The sequence below is a fragment of the Schistocerca nitens genome, chromosome 3 (assembly GCF_023898315.1).
Source record: "Schistocerca nitens isolate TAMUIC-IGC-003100 chromosome 3, iqSchNite1.1, whole genome shotgun sequence".
NCBI classification, from domain to species: Eukaryota; Metazoa; Arthropoda; class Insecta; order Orthoptera; family Acrididae; genus Schistocerca; species Schistocerca nitens.
Genome location: NC_064616.1, coordinates 463,353,111 through 463,378,111, shown reverse-complemented (window position 1 = coordinate 463,378,111; position 25,001 = coordinate 463,353,111). Strand labels below are relative to the sequence as shown.

At 38.6% G+C, this 25,001-nt stretch overlaps 1 protein-coding gene across 1 annotated transcript in view; it reads right to left on the bottom strand.

Annotated features, from left to right (window-relative positions):
* LOC126248390 (calcium-dependent secretion activator-like) overlaps window positions 1–25,001 on the bottom strand; it is a 1,500,396-nt gene that overhangs the window by 368,058 nt on the left and 1,107,337 nt on the right. Inside the window, exons 21-22 of the mRNA XM_049949341.1 lie at window positions 2,239–2,362; window positions 2,093–2,113 (exon numbers count right to left, since the gene is read on the bottom strand). Coding sequence (XP_049805298.1) covers window positions 2,093–2,113; window positions 2,239–2,362 — 145 coding nt within the window. The remainder of the gene's footprint in view (window positions 1–2,092; window positions 2,114–2,238; window positions 2,363–25,001) is intronic.

The window sequence follows — 25,001 nt, the reverse complement described above, 5'->3', positions numbered from 1 at the left end:
GGGGCTCTTTCATCTCCTTATGATTGGGAGAAAGCTGACATTACTCCCAATTTTGATCAGTTTACTTCACTGCAAGAAAAGATATTCCCTCTAGTTCTGTTGAGTCCTTTGAACTCTTTTTTGATGATGGTGTATTGAAACACCTTCAGGAAATGACTACCCTATATGCATATCAGAAAACTGACCGCAGTTTTGCAATTTCATGTGATGAACTGAGATATTTTTTAGCAAATTTTAGTCTGTCAGGATACCCCACTGTACCTGGATGGAGAATGCTGTGGGAAGGCAACACAGAGACATACAAAGCATTTGTCAGTTCAGCAACAAGGCATAACAGATTTGAAACATAAAAATGGTTTGTTCACTGTGCTGATAACTCAAAAATAACTTCAGATGACAGATTTGGTGAAATATCATCCCTAATAAAGCTTCTCATTGATTATTTATTGTCTCATACTCAATTATCTGAACATCTTTCAGTTGATGAGAATATGGTGCCATATTATGGCAGGCATGGAGCAAAGCAATTCTTGAAGAGTAAGCCCATAAGATTTGGCTTCAAGATTTGGTGCCTCTGTGAGTCACTTGGGTATCCTGCACAATTTTTTCCTTACAGCAGAAAAGATATTGAATGGCTGAAAAATTTTAGCTTAGGTGAGCATGTGGTTCTGAAACTAGTCAGACTTACCACCCGCTCCATACAAAATCTACACCAACCTTTTTTCTTCCTCAATTAATTTGGCCAAAACACTGAGAGAAAATGGAATAGGATTCATGGGTACAATAATGAGTAATAGAATATGTAAGTGCCCTATAGATGATTCAAAACAAATAGCGAAGTCCCCTCATAGTAGCTTCGACTACAGAAGAGAAAAACATTCTGGATCAGTGATAGCTGTTTGGAATAACAACCAACCAGTTCACATCATATCAACATGTGACCCTGTTCACCCCATCAGAGAGGCCTGTAGATGGTTCCAGGCTGAAAAGAAACATAGCCGAACATAGTCAAAGCATATAACCATTTCATAGGTGGCATAGATAGGATGAATGAAAATATTTCGTATTATCGGATGTCTGTACCATCAAAGAAATGGAGGTGGCCAATATTTATTATCTGTATTGATGTGGCAATGCAAAACATGTGGCAACTTCCAGGGCAAATAAAAATAATCAGGATCTTTGCAGCCTCTTATTTAGAAGGAACATGGTAGAAACATGAATAAGATTTTCACTCTGCAGCAGAGTGTGCGCTGATATGAAACTTCCTGGCAGATTAAAACTGTGTGCCGGACCAAGTCTCAAACTCAGGACCTTTGCCTTTCACTGGCAAGTGCTCTACCAACGGTGCTACCCAAGCTTGGGTAGCTCAGTTGGTAGAGCACTTGCATGCGAAAGGCTAAAGTCCTGAGTTGGTGTCTCGGTCCGGCACACAGTTTTAATCTGCCAGGAAGTTTCATGGTAGAAACATATTTGCAAAGATATGGCAGACCACCAATGTCAGGAGGAAGACCGAAGACACTAAAAGAATTACTAAAGAGGACTATTGATACAGTACACTTTGACAATGTTGGCCACTGGATTTCAAATCCACCCAAGCAAGGAAGATGTGCTCTTTGGAAGAAGGAAAAAAAAAAAAAAAAAAAATTCCAGAAAGGCGTGTGAAAAATGTAAAACAACTCTCCATGAGCATTGTTTCAAGGATTGCCATTGTAAGAATTAACTGTTAGTTGGCTGTATGTAATCAATATTTGTACTAAGGCTTTTCTTTTACTAAATAAATCAATATTATTGAAAAAATTATATTTCTTTTTGTTTTCATTTGTGGGACCCTTCTCATTCCTGGTGTTCCCATTTGGGAACAATGTTTCTCACCTAAATCAATGGTGAAAAATCAAAACTTACAATAAGGATATCTCAAAAAATTTATTTTAAATTAATTTCAAATGTTTACCCAAAATAAAACAGAGAAAATAATGTCTGACAAAAATGGGTTAAATTAGTTACTAGATTTGGAAAAAATACTGTACTCTGTCAAAAAAATCACTGATTTTGAAACTTACAAAACATGTATCCATAATTACAAAATTACCTTGTACTGTCCCTTCACCTCCTTGAATGAAGCATAAGAAATAGATAAAAGATATAACATTAAACAAGTGCAATTTTCTATTAAATATACCATGTATAAAAATTTGCTATAGTCTATTTCATTTACAAACAGTTCACAGAGTTTACCTTCTATTTTTGCTTCTGCAGAAAGTCTAGTGTAATTAACAAGTGCTGCTTTCTCTAAACATTTCTTAATCATCCCTCGAACTTCTTCTGGTGGTACTGGAGTAACAATATCTTTCATCAGGACCTGTTATTTAAAAAAAAGCTTAGTTAAGTATACTATATATTGAAAAATCAAATAAATTTTAATGAAAATGTATGTTATGTTGGCAATATCCAATCAATATGATTTTGATTAATCTCACATAACTGAAAGTATTTCATATACTGCTCCACAAAATAAAATAAATGACCACTTTCTAAAAAATACAAGTCAGTATTAGTATTAAAATCATCTTCAATGGCACACTGTTGAAGTACAGAATATTTAGTACATTCTCTGACATTTTGAGTACATGTGAAGGCTTGTAAACATGAGGTACTACACAATGTATTGCCTTATGTCTACTGTAGTTTATCAGCTTTGGTGTGCTCTTGTCCATTTTAAAGAATACACACAATACTGACACTGAAGTTATTTAGGTGTATTGATCCCACTTATTTCTTGCCATTACTAAAAAAGTTTTTTTAAAAAAATTCCAGTTACATTAAATAATAACTGTCAGCAAAGGATGCATTACATCTGAAAATGCAAGCTCTGTGTTAGCACCTACTGTTTCTATTTTTCTTACGTATTTCTGTTCCTCATCTAGTTTTATGTGAGTGTAAGTATACACTGCTGCACAAGACTTAAGGACAAAAGTAACTTTTGCATGATGAGTCACTGCCAGCTAATACAGTTCAATGAAACAGGGACCACATATACTACTACATGTACTGCTACAGTACATAAGATAACAGAATGAAATACACAATGAGACAAACAGAAATAACACTTCTCTTCACAGAGAGCAATTACACTCAAGTCACCATGATTTATAGTGGTATCCTGGACATTACAAAAGGTGATGCTTGTTTTTAATAGGACAGTAATACATGCTCTGCAATGTGCTGCCATGCTGGCCACAGCCTTGAAATGAGTTCTTGTGATAGGGCATTCCATTCCCCCACCAGTGTGGCTAGCACCTGCTGAATAGTTGTTTGTAAATGTGGACATGCTGCAATATTGGTTCTCACCACCTCTACTCATCATTGGTCCAGTCCTTGTGCTCTTGGCAAAATTTCAAATGGTGCTACCAATGTGCAGGTCTCAACAGAATACAATGTAATAGTCAACAGGCAAACAGACTAGCACCATGCAGGCACCATGCTACTACACTGCATAGGACTGAATGCCTTTCAGTAGTGTTAAATGTGGTCATGTTGCACCCACTCTCTGACATGGTTCCGTTATTGCCTGTTGCACAGTGTAGCGGTTTTCTGTTCCTGTAGTTGACCATAAACTCACCTAACCATCAAGCTATGGATTTATAGTGAGTTTCTAATAAAATAAACTTGAAGTTAATAACAATATAATAGTGCAAGTAATACTGCATTATCAGCAATATTATGTACTTGCAGTTTGGAAATAATCTTTGTGCTTACAAGAAATACTCATTCGAGTGGAAAGTGAAATGGATTAACTAAGTGTACTACCTAATTCAGTGCATTAAAGAGTGAATATGGGACTGGAACCTGATTTATAAAAAATATATAATATGGAAAAATTTTCAAGTATAGCTTTAAAAAGAGGAAATATATATCCTACTTGTACATTCTATCAAGCAGTGTCCAAATAATAGAAAAGAGAGAAAATTTAGTGGCATAGTGAAACATACAGAGGAGAATTAATTAATGAAGTTTATGTTTTAGGCTATTAACAAAAAAGCTTCTCAATGGGAGAAGAGTGGAAGTGCCCTATGCAACATTACAGCTTGTGCACTATACTAAGAAGAGAAATTTGGTATCTTATCATTACAATATCAATGAGTCCCAATTGGAATCAATAAACCCACACAAATACCTGGGTGTGACATGAAAAATAATAATTATATGACCTCATCAATAGATAAAGCTAGTGACATATTTACATTCATACTGGGGAAGTGCAACCAGTCACAAAGGAGATTGCTTAAAAATCTTTTGTGTTACCCTTCCTTGATTATTGCTCTAATGTGCAGAACTACATCTAAAAGATTTAACAGAGGATACTGAATGTATAGAAAAGATGGCAACACAATTGGTGAGAGTATAATGGAAATGCTGAAAAACCTGAACGTATAGATATTCCAAGATAGATGTCAGCTATCCCACATAAACCTACTTACAAAGTATCAAGAATATGTATTAAGTGAGATATCTAGGAATATGCTACAGACCCTTATTTAGTGCTCCTGTGGGATACACAAAGAAAAATAGAGTAACAACAGAACAAAGAGACAACTTTTGCAGTCAGGCTTCCTACATTCCGTACAAATCAAATGGGAAGAAACTTTAATCTGTGGTCCAATGAGAAGCACTATCCACAGTGTACATCAGTGATCTCCAGAACCTGGATCTAGGTGTAGATACAGAGGTCAGTAGGGTTCTTGATCCTGACTCTAAATACATTCCATTACTGTCATCATGTAGCTGGTTACACAAAATAGCTCAGAAACTATGGCCACACTCTATTGACCCTCTATTACCACTGGGAACCAAAGATTGTTACACCTTGAATGTACTTTAAGCAATGTAATAGAATGTTTGATTGATCATGTACATCATGGATTGCTGACCTCCACGCTCTCTCTCTCCATCATCATGATTAGCCATGTACAGTGTCATATGAAGAATTGCTCATCAGACTTGTTATGGTTTGTCTTTCTGCTGATCATGAAGTGTGGTCCACGAAACTTACCTTTTCCAAATTAATCAACCTTATGTTGCTGACATCATGCAATAATCTGAATTTATGTCATTTTCACAGGAGACATTCACTGACAATGGAGAAATAACAAAAATTATCTGTTAGTTTTGAGAACTTCTGTACTTGGATAACAACATTGCATCATCCTCTCATTCTGCAGAAAGTCACAGAGCAAATGGTTCTCAATCACTAATTATATGAATAGTGGAAAAGTAGTTAATACCAAGACAAAAAAGTCAGTGCCTTTGGACATTCAGACTATCATCATTCCTATTTGGCACAAGTGCTATCAGTGATAGCCTACCCCTTCTTGACACTTTCTCCAACCTTTTACTATAGTAAACAACACAAAGTTACAGTTGAATATCAGATGGCATTTTTGTCTGACAATTCTCGAGGTTCATCTGTGTGTCAGGAAGGATGTTCATCCTTCATGCACATTGGCACCATTCTTTAGTGATATGTTGGAGCTGTGTCATATGTGTATTTTTGGAGTGCTAATGATTGTAGTGGATGTGTGTATAGTGTAGTGTTATGTTTATTTTTTTGATGCTGCTGCTGCTGATGATGATGATGAGAGATGGGAGAGGGTGAAACCCAGTGCTGACACATGTCCTACTATTCCCAAAAAGCATCAAGGGGGCTGTTGAGCTTAATGTCCCCACCTGATGGACAGATTACCATCAACAGTGTCACATGCCCTCATTCCATGAGATGCTGTAAAGATGTTTGGCAATTAATCCAGAACACTGGCACAAAGACTGGTGACCTGGAAGGGTCTCTCCTCTTCTTGCTGGTCAAACACTTGCAGTAAAAACTTCATCCTTCACCAGGATTCAGACTGGCATACCTCCATGTATAGTACCATTGCACAATCATTCATTAGCAGCTATGGCAATAGAGGTGGGAAAAACACTATGCAACACAACATCAAACATATTTGATGGCACTGCCTGCATTTCCAACTCAGAAGACTATACTCGCACAAAGAAAGATGACCTGGGTTCTATATGCCTTGGCCACTGAACAATGCCATTGGAATATAATGTGCCCTTGCACAGCACCATGCTAGTGTTGAAGGTGCCCACCAAAACTTTGGGCAAGGTGATGATTACACAGGAAAACTATACTTGTTAAGTGAAGTTTCAGGTATTATAGTTGTGTCTGTGTCACTTCACAGCACATCCTGTTTAATGATCAGAATACATTACAACAAAAGTATAGCAGTTGTTCAAACCAGTTCTGGGCTATGCAAAGCATTTTCTCAGTTGCACCTGAAGGACAGCCTCATTTCTATCATTCTCACCCTGTGCATTTGGTCCTAGGCAAGACCATGGAAATGGAACTTGGCCATCTATAGACTATGCATGGCACCACCCTCATCTTGTCAGTTCAGTGGGGGAGTCAGCACAGAAAAGTATTAAACATGCTGTTTGTGATGCACAGGTATGATAAAGCATTGTGCACTGAGACACGTTCCAGACTTTTGCCAGCCCTGTAACAAAAGTTGAAGATATTTTCTTATTCCATTTTGAAACAATAATAGTTGCTTTATGAGTGCTACAGTTTCTTTCTGGAACTACAAAAATTACCCCAGAAAAATAAGGTTTTCCAAATATTAGAAAATATTCCAAGGTGCAATGTAACCATGTACCTAGGAACAAATGTTCTATTCAAATATAAAAGTGATGCAATAAATAGAATGTTGTCAGTACAGTGTTTAAAGGTTTATGTGCCACATTATTATTCTGCTACACATTAATAATCAATTAGTGAAATCAAATTAAGAGGATTTATTACCAAAAACCAACATTTTGAAGAAGAAGCTATTGGCCACTAACACAAATTTCTGTTTTCAAGACAGGGAAATTTGGTAAGAGATTAAACAAACTCAGTTGATTTTCAAACATGATATGCTCCTTTCCAGAACAGCTTCTTCCATATCAAGGTACAAGATGGTACACAAACAACAAACTATTGCTTAACCATCCACAAGTTAGGTAACTAGTTTTAAAAAAATACAGAATTCTACTCACCATAAAACTCTGTAACTGAAGAATTATCTATATCATTCAAGTAGCTTTAGAATATTATACATCACTAAAATTTGTGGAATATTTACAAATGCTGCATAAAACACAACCTTATGTCTCAGAAGAGCAAAAACAGTTGAAAATGCTAGAAAATGGTTACGGTGATTTCTAGTGTACATTCCTTCATGTGATTGAAACACCAGCCAGGAAACATCATGTGTGCTTATGTACTCTCCTCCAGATACAAGAGTCTCACCCAATATGTCACCATTAGGAGTTAGAAGGGCTCTCATGAGTTTTCTACATATACTTACAGAAACTTAGCCAAGGACCACCACAATGCTTGGATGACATTACAGTGACAGGCACTTTGTGGGTGTGAAACTTTTGAAATCTAGAAGCACCGATCAAATGTACTCTGTTCCAAATGAATTTTCTTCTAATGTAGAGATAAATATCTAGGGCACATATTAAATGAATCTGTGCTTGACACCATCAGCAGAACATGTTGATGCCATAGCTGAACTACCAAACAAACTTTTCTCTTTCGTGCATATGTTTGCATATTATGATATATTTATTCATTAACCTGCCTTCACGGCTTAACAATTCAATCAGCTGAATAAGCAAGCAGTCAGTCTTAAATGGGACATTGCCAGCCAGAACACATTCATGCAATTGAGGCCATGAAGGAAGGAGATGCACACAGCAGTCAGTCACAACCCCATTGCAAATCTAGTTTTCGTTTATAAATAGCCATCTTCAGCACATTTTTGTTACAATTCATCAGACTCACATAAGTTCAAGTCACTATACATTCTTACAGGTGTACAGGCAGGAGAATGCTGAGCCTCCTGCCTATACACCTGTAAGGACATGTGGTGACATGAACTGCCACAAGTCTGTTGAAATGTATTGAAAATACACTGAAGCGAAATTCTAGATTTGCAAGAATAATGAAAGCTAATGGGATTGTGACTGGCTGCTGTGTAACTCTATTCCCTTATAGTCTATAGTCATTGTGCACAGTGGTTCCTGATGGAATCATAGTTGATTGAGGCACTATTTGAAATCCATGCCACACTTGGCAACTTGACATGACCATAATGAGAAAATATGATAAATCAGAGCTGATACAAAGGCTTATCTACAAACAGGTCATTCACAAATGGAACAGACAAGGAGGGATCAGGTAGTGTTACCAAAAGTAATGCCTGCTACATCCTCTCAGGTGGCTTGTGGATTATTGACATAGATGCGGATGTAAAACTTTCATGTTTGTGGCAGGTGCTTTGCAGTAAAGCATTTTTGTGGTTCTGTCTCATAAAAGTGCAACCAACACAGACCAATTAATTTTTTATTCTCCCAAAACTTCATTGTTACAGAGCTGAGGAGGATACACTTGCTATTATTTACAAAGTTAAGAAACTTTGTGTAGGGGGCATTCCAATAATCTTAACCACCCCAAACAACTTTTTGTCCAGAAGTGTAACAAAAAATACATCAAGCATATGTTGTTTATTTACGAGGGGGTGTTAACCAGTATAATTGCATTTCTTGTACCTTTGTCCATTACAATTATGTCAGCACAGTATGTGTGTATGTGTGTATACTACATTCTTTATTCAGTAATTCAGTTTCTGTCCTCCAGGCCTGTACGAAAATGAATCATGTATTCAAGTAAACATCACATTCAACTTAATAAGAAACAGAAATGGGGATATTTAATACCATTTTGTAATACTGTAATGCAGTGTGGGCACAAAAAGATGTAGAGCATTCAAAGGTGTACAAAGGGATGACCATGTACAGTGATACACTAGTCCACAAATCGGATGAAAGAATTTATTGCTACTTCATTGTTACATGCTGAAGTTAATTACAAGGGAAGGGGATATGTTCCTTTATGCTCTCTGGAGTTGTGGGAATAATGCAACAATTGTATTTTATGCAAAACCAGAAGAGAAAAGTCCAGAGAAGTTAAGTTAGGAGACCAAGCAGCCAAATTCATTATTCATTCATGACCAATCCATCTGGAAGTATGCATTTAGTTCAGAACAAGAATATCATGCAAGCCATTATGTTCTGGATATCCTTCATGTTGGCACAACATAAGCATTCTGGTTCTCAGTGGCATTTCTTCCAGAAGATGAAGAAGAATTCCAATGAGAAAGTTGGCATAGGCCCTCTCATTTAGGTTAGCACTGATAAAATAATGGTTGTAGCACTAGGTATCCCACACAAGACCGTAACTCTCCACTGATGTGGATGTTCCATCTCTCGAAGCCATCATGGGCTTTTGCTGCATTAATAATGCAGATTCTTTGTACTTACCTGTCCTTTGTTTGAGAAAGAACATTCATCAGTGAAAAGAACATTGGAGAGGAATTCCTGGCAGATGAAGATTTGCTGCTGTGCCCGTTGACAGAACTGTTGCTCACCAACCCTGTTCCTGGTTGCACTAATAAATTTTTGAAGCTAGTGCTCGACACAGATGGTGAAAGAATCAAGTCCAACTCAGATGGTGTGTCACAGTCATGATCTAGAGCACAAAAAGAGTGCAAATGTTGTAAAACCAGGGCCACACTCATAACTCACTGCCACAGGACTACAAATTATTTGTATGACATCATCCAGAATGTTTTTCTGCAAACTCTACAATTCAGAATAATAACATGTAACTTCCCAGCTCTGCTACTTGAAGGTGTTCCAGTATTGATGAGAAATGCAAGGGCAGGGAAAGCTGTCTGTAATTGAGACACCATAGTGGGGACAGGATCACTGACATTTCAAATTAAATGAGGGCAAATGGCTGCTTAACCTGATACAATTACAGGATGTCTGACTTTAAATACTCATGATTCAGACAACTTGTTCCCAGCCTTGCTAGTTACAGGTTGACTCTGATGGCGAACTGTGATGTGCTGCATGTAGCCTGTTGGAAGACTTCAACTACAGGAATGCAGTCTGCTGTGTGTAGTTGGACTTCATTGCTCCATCCTCCTGCAATTAACAGGTCACACCTGTGATAGAAGATGTTGACACGTGGACCTGCTGGATCTTCATGTGATGAAAGGGCCAAACCAGCTGACTGCAAGCTGTTATCCTCTGTGGTTGGGGGTGGGGGGGTGGGAGGGGGGGAGGCACCTGAATGACACCTCCCAGGCTGTACATGTACCACACTCTTGGCTGTACACTGTGTGTGCTGTGGGTGCCCTGGGCTCTTGCCTTCAATTACCACCATCTTCAAGGGTGCTAAGGCCTATTGTATCCTCAGAGGTGCGCCAATGGGCCATGTTCCTGACCCCTGCTACTGCATTCCATGTTGCCTTACTTTCAGGTAGCGGGGTGCCTGAGCTACTGGAAGCCACATGAGCTGCTAGAGCACTATGGCTACTATATCCCACCCACACCTGAACAAGCAGTCTGGCCCATTTCCTGCATACCAGAGAAAAGAATATTCATTCTAGCAATCATGTCAATGAAATGTTATTACAGACACTGAAGTTTCACTGACAGCTTCCGGCATAAGACTGGATCAGTCCATGGAGCTCAACCACCTGCACTTGTAATGTCACTGCCTCACCTCACCAAGCTTGACGCACAATCACCACCTAATCTGAGGTATGACCATTACAACTGGTGTTCACAAGTGCACTTCTTGAAACCTGTCACCATCAGAACTGACATCCAGAAGTGGTGTTCATAACACCCAACATTATCACAACTGTTCATCACACCAACATCACTGTGATTAGCTACCTTTGTCTTTCTGTCTGTACTTCAGCATGAAGGATGATGAATGAAAATAGTTTTGTTGCCCTGCAGCTGACCTTTTTGTTCCACTGTATAATTTGTTGTCCATGGTAGATCACAGAGACACTGATTTCAAACAGAAGTTAACTTCAGTGCAGCTTTGTGAGTGTCCTGAGCTGTCAAAGTTCAGACAGCAACTGTCATGAAACATATCTGACATCTGTTGGGTGTGAACTTTGTAATTTTTCTGGGCACAAGCTGGCATGCACCAAGGCTATGGCAGTCAGATGTTTTACTTGCTCACTTTGGAGCCATTTCACATGGGAATGTAATGAATGTAGATGGGACATGATACACAGTAAGAATTGGAGTCTCCACTTTTGTATTGTGTACCTTATAATTTGAACCTGGTGTTTGCTACCCTTTTACTGCATACTTATTGGTTATGCAGCAGTATCATACACCAGTATAATGGAACATATAGTTAGACTACAAGCTGGCTGAGAAGAAAAGTACTGCAGGCAGGCAGATACCATAATTTCAAGCAATTAAAATTACACAGAGTGCACCCCTTCCACCAATACAACCTGTACAGCAAATTTAGTAAGACTTTCTTCTGGCAAGGTAATGGAATACATAACTGTATTTACAAGTGACAATTTAGCTTCAGCCAAGATGGGGAGTTGGTCTGACAATACATGTCTTCTTGTGGCCAATTTATGACTGATTTGGGAAGCTAAAGCATATGTCATCTACCATGAGACCATCTGAGGTGCAAAAACATTTGAACAGTTGGTTGAGGGTTTACAGCAGAGGTACTAAGAACAGAACAAAACTCACATCTTTTAAGAAAAATAAGACACATCAAGTCAGAAGAATGACGAGTGAGTTCAGTCATTGTCAGAAGGCACCAAAGACTCAATGTTCAGATGTATGAGCTGATGCAAGATGAAGAAGTGAATATGGTGTTATGCCAAGAAGCTGAAAATATGGCTCTCAATGTGATCTGCATGACATTACTATTGAAATGTCATGTGGGGTTATAATGGATAATCCTTCAGATTTGGCCATGGGTATCAGAGTAACCACACATGTAGGTGATATATATGTAGTGACCATCATGTGTTTGTTTAAAAAATATAAAGTGTCACATGTGTGGGCGTGATGGGCATCCCCAGAAACAGTATCATCAGCTAAAGTGCTACAAATGTGGTCAAGCAGGTCACAAAGCATGGGAGTGCAGGGCTAAGAAATAAGAGAAACAGTCTTGTGAGAAGCTGTCATTAAACATAATCAGGAATGCTTCAGCTGTTGGAAGAGGTTCCAGCAATATGTGATACTGCACAGTTAGATACAGGGGCACACATATTGGCCGTCAAACTAGATCTCTTGGCTAGAAAGAGACTGGGAGCTCCTCATTATAGATAATGTGGAATAGATACAATGATATAGAGATATAGATTCATTGGGGGGGGGGGGGGGGAGGACATAGCACAAGTTTAATGTAGGGGCTAAGACTTTTTCTGTGCATATGAAAGTGCTGCCATAAGTACGTCAAGGTATTCTGTGACTCATGGTCTTGATTTCCTTATTCAACATCACATCAAAATCAATCATTAACAGCATATAGGTGAACTTACAGGAACTTTGTTTTTGCTGTGTGTCACTGCTGCAAGCAATGTAGTACTTCAAGGTACACCAATCATCAAGGTGTTGCAGACTACATTGCATACACCTATGCTGAAGATTGGTTCTAATGGTAACGTGACATCAGGCATAGGGAAATTAGTTTGATTAACTGTGGATAGAGACTTACTGCAGGAAATGTTATGCTTGGCTGAACCACTGGAGAATAATAGGCATTTGAATACAATGCATCATTTTTACCCAGAAACATACTGCACGTAAGTAATCTAAATGGGAAATGTATATGGTTCTCATTAGCCTGGAAAATTTTGATATAGATGATGCAAATCTACCAAAGGGCATAATGATGGCCACATTGGATATTTTGGAGGAAAAGCGTGGCATTGTCCAGAGATCATGGTGTCACACCAAAGTTGGCAATGCAAATCGATACCACAAACATTAGTGAGGTATCTATACCACAAACATTAGTGAGGTATCACTGCAAATCCACGACATATGGTAGATGCTACAGAAGACCATGCCTCCCTCTCAGCAACAGCAGTGCCCCCATGCTGAGGTCAATATAGTGTCAAGCATGCCAGAGCTATCCCTCAGTTTGTGACCCAAGTTTCAGCAGTCAACATCGTCTAGTGGGATATTGTTTGTCAAAGTCTCAGTGGAACATGTACTTAGATTACATTGTACCTTAAGAGAACAGTTTGTTATTGTATGCATCAAGTGATGACTTCATAGTAAATAACAGTTGTAAATATTGTATGCTTTCCTGTGGCAAAGGACTGTCTCAAGTTACGTGAATCTTTTTATTCATTTGTTTAATAAAGTGAGCAAATATTTCATGTTATAGTTACAATGATCCATCTCCTATAGCAATTAAATGACCTACTGCTATGGCCAGACAATTGAAGTTTTGTTTGGTCACAATAAAAAGGATATATGTAGGTCATATGCCAACCACAACCACAAGCATACCATCAGTAAAATGGACATGTCGTGTGGCTAGGGCCTCCCATCAGGTAGACCATTTGTCTGGTGCAAGTCTTTTGAGTTGACACCACTTCAGTGACTTGCATATTGATGGGGATAAAATGATGATGATGAGGGCAACACAACACCCAGTCCCTGAGTGGAAAAACTCTCTGACCCAGCCGCAAACTGAACCTGGGCTGTTATACCATCAGTGATTCTGCAGTACAAAGTAAGGTGAGTCATCTGAAGTGCAGTGACCAGCAGTTAATGGGAGGACTATTGCTACAGTTAAGAATTTTTTAAATGCACAGGGTCCATTAACTGCAAATCCTATTACCCAACATTGCATACCAAAAGAGACTAGTGCTCCCATGTATATGTAGACAAATTGTGTGCTGCAGTGCTTACAACTGCTCATGGAAGGATTTATCAACCAACAACTGGCAAAACATATCACAGAAGCCAATGATAGTCCATCAGGAGCACATGTCATCCTGGTCCCAAGGAAGTCAATGGATGCCACCAAGATTTTTTTTTTATTTTTTTATTTTTTTGCATCTAAAGATATTTGATTCATTGAACTATCACCAATGCCAATCCAATACTAAAGATCACAGGGATGCCTAAAAATGTAACTGGAGGAAATTACTTCACTACAACAGATTTGTGTAGCAAGTACCACCATATGGAGGTAGGACACGAAGAGAGACCTAAAACAGGTTCTTCAGTATTATTGTGGTATTTTCAATATTGCCTGATGCCATTCACGCTTAAAATGTACCAGCCACATTTCAGACATTGCTAGAAAAGGTTTTGCATGGCTGAAACCTTGGTAGTGCATAGTGTATCTCAACAACATTATAGTATTTTTGGAGGATGAGGATGAACATGTGAAACAGATGGAGGAATTATACCACAGACTGAGAGCAGTACATCATTACTAATTATTGACAAATGTAATTTAGCCCAGACTCAGATCAAGTACCTGGGCTATGTCATCAGAGAGAAGGGCATATGATCTGATCCCCATTTAGTATCAACAGTTTCTGAATTTACAACTCTACAAGCAGCAAAGTACTTACAGTTTTCTTCTGGGCCTTCTTCATTATTATTACCAAAAATTTGTAAAATGCACTGCACAAATTGGTCAATTGTTAAATAATTTGTTAAGGACGGGGATTAAACTTCAGTGGTTGACAAAGTATGAGTGTACCTTTCAAGTGTTAAAGAAATCATTACCCAAAGACCCAGTACTGGTGTTTCCAGATTTTGACAAGGAGTTTATGCTTTCTTGTAATGCTAGCAATACTACTCTCAGTTGTGTTTTGACTCAGGATATTGATGGGAAAGAGCATCCTGTGGCATACACTTCTCAGCGGTTAAACTGAGTGGAATGCTATTGCTTTATGACAGAGAAGGGAGTGTTAGCAGTGATCTATAGGATACATACTTTGCATGTTACTTACACACGAAGAAATTCAAAGTAGTGACAGATTATACTTCCCTAGAGTGGTTATTGGGCATGAAGGATCCATCTAGCAGATTAAACATGTGAGCCCTTAAGCTGAGTGGGATGGACTACAGAGTTGTTCACAAATCTGGAAGAAAACATATGAACACAAACACTTTGAGCACGAAGTTGCAGTATTGCAAATGTTTGTAAAAAGTGTGAATGACTGGCAGACAGAACAGACAGCTGAGTGGACTATCAGTAATTTTGGTTGCACCCATATTTCACAACACATAAAAGTTTATAATAAAGTGCAATGAAATGTGGACCATGTGTAGTTGTTCCATTGTCGCTAAGGAATCAAATGCTACAACACGAACATGACTACGGGTGACAGATAGGAAAGTAGCTGAAAACTATAGGTGAAGTATGAAGAAAAATGATGGGGATCAGTACCTGTGGAATTGCATACCATGCACACAGTGGGTGGATCTCAGCCATAAAAAGAGGTCTTGATATTTTGGGTCCATCAAACAAAGCTCCAGCTGGTAATAAACACATATTAACAAGCAGTGACCTTTTTATGAGGTTACATCTATGACAGCAATTTCCAGTCAGCAAGCTGCTACAGTTGCTATGGCATAAGTGAATAATTGGATTTTTAAATTTGAGATGGCATAAACCTGAGTAACTGACCAGAGTATTAACTTATTATTTAATTTGGTGAAGCACCTATGCCTTATACTACATGTCTACAGATTACAGAGGAGTCCATTTCTTCCACAAGCAAATGGACATATGAAAAATGTTCACTCAACAATATTGGGGAAAAAAAAAAAAAAAAAAAGACAGCTCCCTTTGATGTACTGAAGCTGAAATTAGGATCTGACATTGAGTCAGTAAACAAATTTGTAAAATGAATACATGAGGTGTTGACAGAGGTCAATGAGCCAATACAAAATAACTGGAAAGGTGAAAATGTATGGGACAGCAAGCAAGTCAGATTGTACAATCCAGATTTGGCTGAAGGGTGTTGGTTACCAATTCATGCACACTAAAAGGTAAGACCAAGAAATTTTTAATGAAATATAATAGTTCATATCACATTATAAAGATGACTTGCCCAGTCAATGTTAAGATCCAGTTACCTACCCAAACTTCGATTGTACATATTAGTAGAGTAAACCCATTTGATGGTGTGATAGATGCTTTACTGCATATTTCGTTGACAGTACCATAGCAAAGCAAGAAAGCAAGGAAGTTCAAGAAGGATGTGCTACCATACAAACTTAGGTCAAGCAACTAATTTACAGTGTATTTCTCCATGTTATGTTTTTTTCTTTGCTGTTTTGTAGTATTACCGGGTGATCAAAAAGTCAGTATAAATTTGAAAACAGAATAATTCACGGAATAATGTAGATAGTCAGGTACAAATTGACACACATGCTTGGAATGACATGGGGTTTTATTAGAACCAGAAAAATACAAAAGTTCAAAAAATGTCCGACACATGGTGCTTCATCTGATCAGAATAGCAATAATTAGCATAACAAAGTAAGACAAAGCAAAGATGATGTTCTTTACAGGAAATACTCAATATGTCCACCATCATTCCTCAACAATAGCTATAGTCAAGGAATAATGTTGTGAACAGCACTGTAAAGCACGCCCGGAGTTATAGTGAGGCATTGGTGTCGGATATTGTCTTTCAGCATCCCTATAGATGTCAGTCGATCACGATACACTTGCAACTTCAGGTAACCCCAAAGCCAATAATCGCATGGACTGAAGTCTGGGAACCTCGGAGGCCAAGCATGACGAAAGTGGTGGCTGAGCACACGATCAACACCAAATGACGTGTGCAAGAGATCTTTCACGCATCTAGCAATATGGGGTGGAGCGCCATCCTGCATAAGCATCGTATGTGCCAGCAGGTGTTTATCGGCCAGTCTGGGGATGATGTGATTCTGTAACATATCGGCGTACCTTTCACCCATCACGGTAGCAGTTACAAAACCAGAATCATACATTTCCTCGAAGAAAAAGGCCCGACAACAGTAGATGTGGAAAATCCAACCCATACCATGAGTTTCTCGTCGTGCAATGGAGTTTCTACGACAGTTCTAGGATTTTCGGTAGCCCAAATTCTGCAGTTGTGGGCGTTGACAGACCCTCGGAGCATGAAATGAGCTCAGTCGGTCCACGACATGTTACTCAACCAATCGTCATCTTCCGCCATCTTTTGAAATGCTCGCACTGCAAATGCCCTCCACTTCACTAAATTACCAGGTAACAGTTCATGATGCCGATGGATTTTGTACAGGTAGCATTGGAGGGTATGCTTAAGTGCCAAACAAACAGTAGTGTATGGAATGCCGGTGTGACGTGCGGCTGCGCGAGCGCTGACTTCCCCATGCATAGACGAACCCGCTACAGTCTCCATTTCTTCCAGAACTGTCTCAGCAGCATTACATCTTGTGCTCGGTTGGCCATTACGGGGTCTATCGTTCAAACAACCCAAGGCTTCAAACTTCGAAATCATTCTCACCACAGCTGCATTTGCCAACGGACCTTTACCCATTTGAATCCCGTTCCTATGGCGATAGGATTGTAACGCTGAACTAACACATTCCCCATTCTGATAATACAGCTTCACTAAAAGCACCTTTTCAGGTAACGCCAACATGCTGCGACTACTGGTGCATCTGATTCTCTCTCTCATTACAGCTAGGACTAACTATTGCTCAACTCAGATGTTAAAAAAACCCAAGTCCAACTTATAACATGTGACAATCATTTCAAAAATATGCAAAGAGTACCAATACTGCAAAAGCACAACCATCATCATAACTCATTGTCACACAGTGAGCAGAACCATAGAAAGGAGCACAAATGGTGCATATGACAGCACCCATAATGTAGTTGTGCAAACTCTACAATTCAGAGTAATAATATGCAACATCCAAGCTCTGCTGATAGAAGGTATTCGAGTACCGATGAGAAATGCAGGGGCAGGGAAAACTGTCTGTCATAGAGACACCATAATGGGGACATGGCCACTGACACCTCAGGTTAAATGAGGGCAAATGGATGCTTAACCTGCTACAATGACAGAATATTTGGCTTTAAATAACCCTGTTCCAGACATCTCAACCTAAGTGTGTGCCATTCCATTTTGCATTGCCGATGGAATGACAGTCTTGCTAGTTGCAGATTAACTCTGTTGGCAAACTGTGATGTGCTGCTTGCCACCTGTTTGAGGACTTCGGCTATGAGACCACAACCTGGACTTCATAGCTTTACACTGCCACTATCAACAGGTCACAGCTGCAACTGACAGAAGATGCAGACCTTCTGGGCCTTCCTCTGGTGAAAGGCCAAATCAGCTGACGGATAGCTGCCATTTTCTGTTTGCTGGGAACCTGAGCATCCCAGGCTGTATGTGTACTGCCTTCCTGGCTGTACACAGTGTTTGCTGAAGGAGTCCTGGGCTTCTGTCTTCATGACAACTTCCATCTGGAAGATGCTGTGGGTACAGGTCTAAGTGCATTTCCAGCTTTGAGAGCATTGAATTCCATTGTATCCTCAGAGGCATCTCCAGTGGCTGCCTTGCTAGCCACTTCTACAGCACCCCATGTTGCCTTGCTGTCAGGCAGTGTGTCTGACCTGCTGCAAGCTACATGAGCTGCTGAAGTTCTGTCTCTGAGCATTCCTTGCCAATGCCTGACTGATGAGCCCCACCTGTTCCCTGCACACTGGAGAAGACAGAATTCATTCTAGTAATCACGTTAATAACATTTCATTACAGATAGCACTGTGTCACTGATGCATTTGAGTGTAAGACCTCAGTTCATGGCCTCCAACACTCGTAACACCACTGCCTCACCTGTGCAACCTCAGTGCCCACTTACGTCCTGTCCCGAGGGGTGACTGTTACAGAACTGTACATGTTTCATGAAATAATTCCTAAGCAATTCTTGACATAAGTGTAGATGTTAAGGATGGAAGTGGTGACATATTAAAGTGTAATGTAGTTTTAGAAATGCAGATGTCCTGATCAAACTGTTGATTGGATACATGTGGATTCATTGCAACAGAACTGAGATCATTAACATTTATAAATTTGTCTGGGTCTGTTCTGTAATGATTGTTTTGCCTTGCATTGAAAATCCCATTTACTATGTATAACTGACAAGAGTGACAAATAGTAAATTTCTTAAATAGATAACTTTTCAAAACTATCAAATGTCCAAAACACCTTTTTAAATGGTGATTCCTATTTTTTGAACTTTTCCTCGCACTTTCTGTTGCAATATCTCTAATGCTGTTGGTACTTGATTTGTTACAGCACTAAACATACAAGAAAAAAGTATAAACTTCATATGGAGCAGGTGAATGAAGTTTTTGAAATTTTTTTGACTTTTTTGCACTACATAATTAAAACATTTACTGTATATTGGTTTAAAAAATGGAGTTCCAAAAGGATTCTAATTTGAAGATTTTGATTGGCAGCTAGCATCTTGAGAGGGAGCAATCTGCCCCCCTGATGCAGCAATGATGAATGGATTTCTTTTGCTAAGGTTATTTAAGTGCTGGGCACTGACCTCTAAACTGCAGTTCAGCTTAGTTACAGGCGAGGTTTGTATAAAATGTGGCTCTTGGCCAAATGAAGTATCGTGTTTAGAAAATATAGTATATATTTCTGCTGTTTGATGTTGAGAAGACTTCCACTCTAAACCCCTTACAGACTCTGAAATATTACAACAGTATCTATTGAGAGACTGATTTTACTTCCTTTGACTAGTTTTTGAGCACTGACTGATCTTAATTTAACAGTGCTTCACAATACTTTTAGAAGTTTGTGTTTTTATAGTGTATTTTTGTATAAATCTACATGGATTGTAACTGAGCAAGGTGGCACAGTGGTTAGCACACTAGGCTTGCATTTGGGGGGGTATGACAGTTGAAACCCACCTCCAGCCATCTAATTTAGGTTTTCTGTGATTTCGAAACATCGTTTCACGCAAATGCCAGGATGGTTCCTTTAAAAGAGCATGGCCAACTTCTTTCCCCATCCTTCACTAATCTGATAGGACTGATGTCCTTGCTGTTTGGTCCACTCCCCTGAATCAACCATGGATTGTAGAACTACTGAAGACACTAAATCAATGTTGGATGACAATATTTTGACACAGTTTCACTTCTGGAAAAGTAAATCTGAAATTTGTTGATTGCTTTTAACCATCTTCTTGTGAAGCTACCCTGCCTCAATATTCTGACAGTGATGAGATAAAATATTACTTTAAACCATATGGTAGAATTACTTAAAAATTAGCAACTATATGTGAAGGTTTTGTTCTCTCTCATTATATTCTTCATAGTAGTATAGGCAAAATGATTCCATTGAAGTGAATATTATCACTTATGTAGTGGAAGCAGCAGGATTGTCTTAAATGATTTTTCCTTATTCTTTTTCTATGCTAAGTCACCAGTGAATTAAGAGGAATGAGAGATAATCACATTTTGTCACTTCCTTCAGATTAATTTGGAGTTGCAATGCACTGGCAGCTTCACAATTTTCATTATTACTACCACACATGAAGAGTAACTGCACATCATAGTATGGTGTAAGTAACACATGCTAATGTAAGTGCTTAGATGAGAGAGGACAAGTGATTGCTTATTTTTCAAAGATCTTAAATGAAGCTCAAGTAAACTAATGCCAAATATGGAAACAAAAACTTACAACCAATATTCATCAAATCATTGACCATAAACAACTGCTAGCCATATCTGGTCTAGTGGTTATGGTAATAATTACCTGTCTTAGTGTCTATAATAATCTGCATTATAATATGGCAACTGCCAAAAGTACACAAGCTGACACTTTTCCCTGTATGGGAATGGGACCAGTTCCAGGTATTGATAAGCAATATATTCAATATTCTAAACTTGACTGTGGTATTGTTTGCCACCTAATGTGAAAGCACACTTTTCTGTGTCCCATGGTTTTCTCCGCTTTCACTAGAGTGCTCTACGGTGGTCATCTTTGGCACACTAAATTAAAAAGTGTCACAAAACCAGGTAAGTCTGTGTATTTCGCATGTTTATTTGCATATACAAGCTGACTTCTTTACACTTCTTTATGTGTGTGTGTTGTGGCTACCTGCTACCATGTGTTCACGCCTGCCACCCATCTGCCCTAGCAGATGATCACGTATTATAGCAGACAACATGTCACCTGGAAAAAACTGGATTACAAGCCATAAGCATCCTAAGATGAGAGTTATCTCCACCATGCACCTCTGTGCCACAGCACCTGGGTTTTAACTGAAAAACCTGCTACAGTAAGTTCTCCCAGCTCCTGATGCTTTCCATGCTGATTCCCAGCTGTCCACACAATGATCACAGTGATTAAATATTTCTTACATATTCAAGCTATTATTTTATCAGAACTTAACTGCTTTGCATAGTGCTACGAGACAGGCACACAAACTGTGCAGATGTCAAAGGTCAATCAGTACTGTTTGCCTATTACACAAACTGTATTGCAGGCTTCCCATAGCACCCATGGAGAACTAATTGGTATAAGGAATAACATGATATTTTGGGGCATGAATGACTCAGCACCACCTCATCATGACCTTTCTGATGGTGGAGTATGTGCTTAATGGAGTCTGTTACCATAAAGCAAGTGCAGTGTGATCTGACCCCTTTGTGAACATGGTAACTTGCTGTGGCAACATGTATGTGGCCATTAGAGATGAAGTCTGAATGTTGTTAGAGTAGTTTCAACTGACTGTGCATTGTTAATGTTCCAATAAAGGAACTGTTCAAATCCAGACATTCTTCAATGACACATTTCTATGGTTTACTGTTCCCTTTTACCCTGCTTATTGATAATGCTCCTGTATCTGTATGTAACACTCAGTGAGGAACAAATTTCCACAGTGTCACCATGTGTGTGACATAAATTTACATTGAAAATTTGGATTCTTGCATTTTCCATTTCTCTATTGTTTCTCACTGATTTTATTGAAAATTGTGCATGTAATGTGAAATACTGTGTATGTCCTTACAATGAGTGTCATAAAAAATAAAATTGTTTTAAATTATAAATTGTAAACAACATTTGTGTCTCTCTCAGTTATACCACTAATTTCAATGTATATGTACATGAAGAAAGGTAGAGTCTTAGATCTTTTGGAAGTTTACAAGTGTCATGTATAAGATATTTTGTGATAAATCAAAGACTTTATTACACTTGTCAGATCTTCAAATTTTGAATGCTATGTCTGATTTAGTAAATCTCTTCTTCCAATTTCCAGCATGAATGCTTGCATAATTCCTGGAATATTTAAAATCCTTTCATCCTTTGGCCAATTTGTTCTGAGGAAGACTTTAAAAACTTATAATTATGATGTAAACATAGCAGTTATGAACTTAAATACTGTCGCATAACAGTGCACTCAGCACATATGATGACTGTCATGGTATGTTACATTTACTGTGTCCCTTCAGTAGCACTATACATTTTTGACATTTGTCATAGATATCTGCTATCTTCATGTTTGTTACACATCTCCTGACTTAGCCATAAAAAGTCTGAGAGATTAATTTTGAAGAAGGCTTAGGGAACCAACAGGTTTTATTCTAGGTCTTTTTCTTGTTATAACACAAAATCAGTTCCTTAGGTGTATATCACTTGAGTTTCTGAAGGGAGCTTTCAATATAACAGGTTCATAAATCACAAGAGAATCAATGAGCTTTTGAAATTAAGTTATTTCTCAACAATTCCAAAACACATTGAACCAGATGCACTGCAACCCTGCTGTGAATACTCTTACCAGGCCAAGAATGAGTTAGTTGCTATTATCTTTGTCAGCATATGGAAATCAAACTTACTACTTTTAATCTGTTGAAAGCTGCCACAAATGGGTGTGCTGGGTGTGCTACTAAGAGGTTCATATCTGACACAGCAAAAGTATTTCAGCTACTATCTTCCCCATTTATAACTTCTCCCCTTCAGTTAATACAGGACCTATTCCCACTTGTTCAACCTGTCAGTAAGTGGTGTGTCAGTGATAATTCAAAGCGTCATGTACAGGGTGATAGGGATCATGGAGAACTCAGAGTACTATAGCAATCCCTCCAACCATGTTGAAGATATAGTCTCCCACTGACACTGAAACTGAGCCAGCAAGACACACATCTCCTGCTGAGATGTCTGCTATGTTCCATGTCAGGTGCAACCAAGTGAAAAAGATAAGGACTCTATTCTTCATTAACAGTTCTAACATAAGGTGAATAATGGTAGCCCTTAGTGAGTTTGTAGCAAGGGATGAGAAGGATTACCCTCTGAACTCAGGGTGTATGCCTAGAGGCCTCATTCAACATCATGAAGAGGCCCTTCCAGCACCCATTGAGGAAACACAGTGAACAAAGCTGCAGTTAGAGGTAAATATTGTAACAAATGCATTTCATTAGAGCTCCCTCATCATACTTGTATCATTACTGTGACTGAAAAGAAAGGTTAAAAAGACTGGCCTTGCTCATGGAAATCAAAAGATTCTCACAATCTGCAGAACTACCTATAGAAATAACACTGATCACCTGTTTCTGAGTCAACAGGGAGGCTCAAAACAGAGATTTTAAACATTATATGACAAGTTAGGCGCCAACTTTCAACATTTCTTCTTTAGGGTCTCCATTACTGGATCATGGATGCATTGCATATTGCAGGCTTCTTCCTAAGTAGGTGAATGTATGTGGGGTGCACTCAAGGGCATTTTTAATGTCAGTCAGCTCTCAATCTAGAGTAGGTAACGATGGCTGTAGGAGATCCTGGTTAGTGTATAACCCCAAAAGTTTCTCCTGTAGATAAACTAGTAAAATAATGGTGATCAACTCTTGAAATGTTCATAACAAAGTGCTATAGTTCAAAGCTTTGCAAAAAAGTAGTGGAGTTGATATGTACTAGGTACAGGAAACTGTAAAAATCACAACTTTGCAAGCAGTGAGCTATTTGAGCTAAGTTTCTACATCTATATCCCACAAATTAAAATCATTTTGATCAACTGTTGAAGCATTCACAACAAAGTTCCATAGTTCCAAGCATTGCCGAAATATAGTGAAGTTGATATAAACTGGGTACAGGAACTTGTCAAAATCACAAGATTTCAAGCAGTGAGATATTTGAGGTAAATGTTTACATATATGTAATCCACCTTATTGATTGTGACAGAGGGTGCTTTGAGCACCACTGTCACTTCCCCCATTTGCTGTTTCATTCACTAATGGTTTGTGGAATGAATGACTGTTGGTAAACCTTCAGGTAACCTGAATCCCTCTAATTTTATGTTACTGGTCTTTTCTAAACATGTATATAGAAAGAAACAATATATTCATTGATATTTATACAAAAGACCCTTCTGAATTTTAACAGTAAACCACAATGTGATGTAGAATGACAGTCTTGCAGTGCCTACCATTGAAATTGACTGAACATATCCACAGTGATTTCATAGTTATTAAATGAAGGTGTACTAAATTGCTCAGCTCTTCTTTGAATCTTCTCTATGTGAGTTATCAATCCTGTCTGGTGATGATGGTGAAAAATATTCAAATATTGATCAAACAAAGGTTTTGAAAGGTACCTCCTTTATCAGCAGGCTGCACTTCCTGGTGATCCTCCCAATGACTCTGAGTTTGTCATCCACAGAACCTGTGGTTATTTTTATTTGTAGTCATCACATTTTAAATCAATCTGTACACATTCCTGGATATTGTATGGATGTGACTGCTTCCAGTGATTGTTCTGCAATCATGTAATCATACAACAATAGGTCTTTTTCTATACTTATCTGTGACAGATAACATTTGTTTATTCTGAAGCCCAACTGCTAATCCCTGAACCAAATGTTGATACTCTGGAGGTCCTCCTGCATTTTGTTACAATTTTTTAGTCTTGCAGATTCTCTGTGTACAACAGCATCATCCAGAAAAAGGTTTAACTGGATGGAAAAAGACGTGCTGAAGGGAAACTGAGATAGTGTATTCATTACAGAAGACAAGAAATTCAAAT